Genomic DNA, 5,030 nt, shown 5'->3' on the forward strand with positions numbered 1-5,030 from the left:
TGAAAAGGTCATCAGTCCCACAGCAGGTCCGCCTTTGTCTCCCATCATCTCTTCGTGTACATCCCACGTTCCCAAGTCAAACCCATTCAGACCCGCACATTTACCTGTTGCTTTTCTCTCAGGTGTTTCCTTGTGGCGCCTTGGATTTTACCCACTGTGTAGCCCAAGTTCCTTGCATTCTAGTTTCCTCTCGTAATGCCGTGGATCTTACCCACTGGTTGCCTGAGTCCATCTCCTTATTACTTATCAAGTAAGATTCTCTGACAGTTCCTCGTTTCATGGCTGGCTATCAGACCGCTCCTCGCTCCTCCTCACAAGAACTTACCGCTTGCAGTGGAGGATGCAAGCGGTGCAGTCTTGCGTCCTCCACTGCAAGCCTCGTCCATCCATCTCCAAAGAACACTCCGTCAAGACAAACATCTAAACCTGAATCATCTCAAGAACTCCCTGCAAAGAAACCAAATTCCCAGAGACCACAACACTTCTCCCCCTGGAGGAAACTCATCTTCCAACTAAGTAAGATAATTTTGTTTCTCAGAATCCAATCTGTCCGGTTTACCATCAACTTACCTGTTCTCTCCAATTACCCTCACTGTTCTGACAACCCCGGCTTCCCACCTACAGGACAAGAACCACACATCTCACAATTTAATTTTTGTTCAAAATAAACTTTATTTATCTAATTTGTTAGTCTCCTGTTTGTGTTCTGTATGTGGGTCAGTAGACTTGAACCCAACATGACAGTTTACTCTTTATTATGTCTATACAGCATATTGCCCAAAACTGGAAATTGAGCACAGCCCAACTGCATTGAGAACTTAAACCTCTGCACATGGTGTGTGTGCTCTACCAACTGAGCCACACAGCAACTCCAGTGTATAGCAGTATTAGCCAATACTGGTTTATTTACTGTTAACAGATTAACAGTAAATTATCTGTTTACTGTTTAACAGTAAATAATCATTCCATTTCTCAGAAATGTGAATAGATTTATTCACATTCTATGTGAATAGAATGAAATTTCTATTCACATTCCTAAATGTGAATAGAAAACATTTTTTTAACATATATTAACTTCTTAGATTTAAATTTTTTGAGGTTTGTGTTTTATTTAGAAATGTGAAATTTTTTTGTCTGCATTGATCATTTCACAAATTTTATTGCATTTTACTAATCAGGTTTTAACTGGCATATGGGTGGGTGGTCCTATCAAGCCATAAGGCAGGGATCGGACAAATGCCATTTCATTTAATTCCCAATTTGTTCAAGATTTATGTAGCCAGAGATGGGTGGTAGTTTTTTTTTTTTTTTTAAGTTTTTGTGAGTAGTTTTATGTCAACATATATATTTTTTACTTTTACTTGAGTAACCTGAGTATTTAGTATTTCCACTCTTCAGTAAAATTTCTGGCTCTTCTACCCACTGCGAGAAAGTTGACTGAAGAACCAAAACTGGATTTGGCAAACATGGTGGATTTTCTGTTCACTGAATTGGTATGGGCAAGGATTTTCCTATGTTGATTTTACCTTCACCTACTGTAATATCAGGCAAACTGCCTTTCCCTAAAATCACCATCCTGGTCTTGCATTCTAGAGACATTCCCACACTCTGGATCAAAGCCATGCAGTGACATTTTTAAAGGTGCCACTACATCTATAATGTCACCAAAGTACATATTTTTAATAAAGTCTTAACTCATTTTTTGGTGTGGTTCTGATTTCGGATCCTACGAACTGCGTCTTTCTCCAGCAACCATAATCTAAAATGTCAAATATGTCGCAAATAAGATGGGTGAGCTGGAGGCCATCATGTGAACCCAGCCAGAGTATCAAAAATGGAAAAACTGAGATGTGGAAGTAGGATTATATATGTAGCTGTTTCTTCTTATTTAATTGGGTGATGCATCTCCTTGTGATTTATGTGCTTGATCTACATATGAAGACTTTGTTACCCATGCAATAGGGATTTAACTAATTTATATGCCGTTCTACAAACTAATTAGATTGGATGATGACGATGAAGAACACAGCTACTTTGGGAAGAAGTACATTGGCGTGGGACAAGGTGGAACACTAGAGATTTTTGGTGAAAAGAAGCTGGCTTGGACTTTCCTCAACAAGACCCTCCATCCTGAAAAGAGCAACCAAAAAAGTTACCTTTTCCACAGAAGCTGGGGGAACCGAGGCATCATTCTCCATGTAATTGATCCTACTACTGGAGATGTACTGCATAGTGACAGGTGAGGCTACATTCAGTTATATTCAAGTCATAATCAGTGAAGAGTTGTTTTAAGTTCATTCATCACAATGATGAATGGCTATGAGGACAAATATGTCACTAGCAACCTGAACTTTCTTTCGCTTAAACAAAAAATATTCGTTTCAATTCTTCTGTCATTCAATATTAATAATTTGACTTTAAGTGGAGGGCACATACTGTCATGATGGATTTGAAGGTTGATTGAGGACCCAAGTGCAGAACAGTGGAGATGTACATTGAATAATAAAAAATGTTGAAAACAGTTAAACTTACAATAGAATTCATAGAGAACCAGTGAGGGACTAGAAACTTAATCTAACAAAATAACTAGACAAAGAAACATAAATGAACTAGACTTCATCGTGGTCACTACAGTGGACAGCTATCTAAAAGCCATTTTCTTGTTTCTTGTAGATTTTTATGTTATCAATGCATACATACCACTACAGTGGGCACTAGTGCATCAGGTAATACACTGCCAACTACTATCCATCTATTGCAAGTGCAATCATTTTTTAATTAAATCTAATATGGTGGACAGAAGGAAGCGTGTCAGACTAATTCGGGAATATCCAGTCCCCCCTCCTACTGTGGAGAACTCTTGCAGGTAATAAAATATTGTGACGTCAAGAAACCTCTAAAGACAAAGACTGATACTACTGATGTATTTTATAAATAACAATTTTATGTTTGAGGAAAATTACTACTGATCACCTGTCCACTGAAGTGGACAGCATCCACCAGTGACAATATTTTGACAGGTATTGATATCTATAGATCTACAATATGCAAAATTTCCAGCAAATATTTTGACTGTAAATAAACTGATATATTTCTTAACTTGATGTCCATTGTTACCATTAAGACGTAAAGTTTTTATAAGTTACTGGCCAATGGTAGCAGTTGCTACAGTGGAGATGAGGATGATGAAGAACCTTTGCTCAATGAGGTAAATCAAGATGTTGAGGGACATGAAATAATTGGAAATGCAGAACCTACTACAAACCTGTATGCATTCCAAAAAAGAAAATAAATTCTGGCCTTAATAGATCAGGAACTGAAGATGTTTAAAGTAATAAATATGGAATCATGTCATACCTCAGATACCCGAGGTCAAGAATGTATTGATCATTAGAGCCAGATTTTCACCTTGACATCATACTAAGTATTTTTTCCCATCTTGGAGAAGGTGAATCCTTTACATTTCAAGGCATCTGTAGCTTGTGTGCTAATAAACGAGGGTTCCATCCAGACACGCTCAACAGTACCACTGCCATCCCATCACCGTTGAAACGCGGACCGGTGTCTAAGGCAGTGGTGTCCAAAGTTGGTCCTTAAGGTCCAGCATCCTGCACGTTCTAGTTCTCTGCCTGGTGGCAGTAACTTCCTCCTCAGCATTTCTTCTGAGGTCTTCTAGTGAGCCACCATTTGATCCAGGTGTGTTGAACTAATGAGAGAACTAACACATGCAGGATGCTGGTTCTGGAGGACAGACTTTGGTCACCATTGGTCTAAGACAAACCCATGAGGTCAGGGTGAAGTCTGGAGAACACTGGTCCTACGTCACTGCAGCCAAAAATATCAACATGATGATCCAGCCTGCAGACAAAACTAAATCCATCTGCATCCAATGTGTTGTTTGCAACCCTGGGTGCTTTACGTGTTTTCATACAAGATAGCCTTTATTTTTATAAGTCTGAAATTGAAGAGCCAGTGCTGTTATATTACAGAAAACAACAGAATGCCTCAAGTGTCATATTCAATGTTAGTTTAGAAAATTAAAAATGTCCATAATAAAATCCTACTGCTTGAGAAGGAGCCAAAATAAGACTGAAATGAGATCAAGTGGTTGAATGACAGTGACTGAATTAAGGGATCAGATAGTAGTGAACATTAGACTCAAATGAGAGTTGAAAACAATGTTATATATTTATGCATTCTGTTAACTAATGTCAAAATATATTCACATTAAAATATACAGCATTTCATTACTTGAAAAGACGTAAGCGCATGTTGTCCACCTAAGTGGACCCCTGGACAAATCCTAAAATAAAAAAAAAATGTTTACTAAAGTTTTTTTTCCCCACCTTATTTTTATGTGCTGAGAAAAGCAAAAATACTTTGGAAAAAAATCCTTACTTACTGGATCGTAATTCATGTATGAAAGGGCTGAACACAAGAAATACATATAACTGGAATCACAAAGAAGGAACTGAAGTGAAATAGAAACAAATACCAAAACCCCAAACAAAATCAAACAACCCAAGATCCTAATGCACATAATTCCATTTTTTGCTGGAACATATTTAAAACTTTGTCTTTATGGGAATTACACTTTAACAAAGAGTTTAATCTTTGAGAAAGTTGCATTAAAAGTCCATTAAAAATGCCAACTTTGCATTAAATTGTCATTATTTACGAAATCATGCAAAGTTTTCATTTTAGCTTTTAATGCAACTTTTAGAGCAACTTTGCATTAAAAGTGTAATTATTTACCAAATGACACTTCATGACAACTGTCATAAACATTCATAAAGACTTCTTTATGTTCATGACTGGTGTTATGTCATGTTTATGCAGGGGTGAAAGTAGTTTTAAATTCTTTGGGGTAATATGACGAAATAAATAATAAAATATATAAAAGCTGGTAGCTCTTGAATTGCTACAAAATAAAACTGTATTTCTCTCAGCCCACTGGCTGCAATATTGACACCTTGAGATGCCATGAGACCTAAATCCTGAACATCATGGCATGATGTTCAGGATTTAGG

The 5,030-nt window shown here is 37.2% G+C and overlaps 1 protein-coding gene across 1 annotated transcript in view; it reads left to right on the forward strand.

Annotated features, from left to right (window-relative positions):
• Nucleotides 1-5,030, forward strand: part of cemip (cell migration inducing hyaluronidase 1) — a 213,119-nt gene that overhangs the window by 2,136 nt on the left and 205,953 nt on the right. Inside the window, exon 2 of the mRNA XM_016665182.1 lies at nucleotides 2,003-2,239. Coding sequence (XP_016520668.1) covers nucleotides 2,003-2,239 — 237 coding nt within the window. The remainder of the gene's footprint in view (nucleotides 1-2,002; nucleotides 2,240-5,030) is intronic.

Source organism: Poecilia formosa, unplaced genomic scaffold (genome assembly GCF_000485575.1).
Source record: "Poecilia formosa unplaced genomic scaffold, Poecilia_formosa-5.1.2 Scaffold554, whole genome shotgun sequence".
Classification (NCBI taxonomy): Eukaryota; Metazoa; Chordata; class Actinopteri; order Cyprinodontiformes; family Poeciliidae; genus Poecilia; species Poecilia formosa.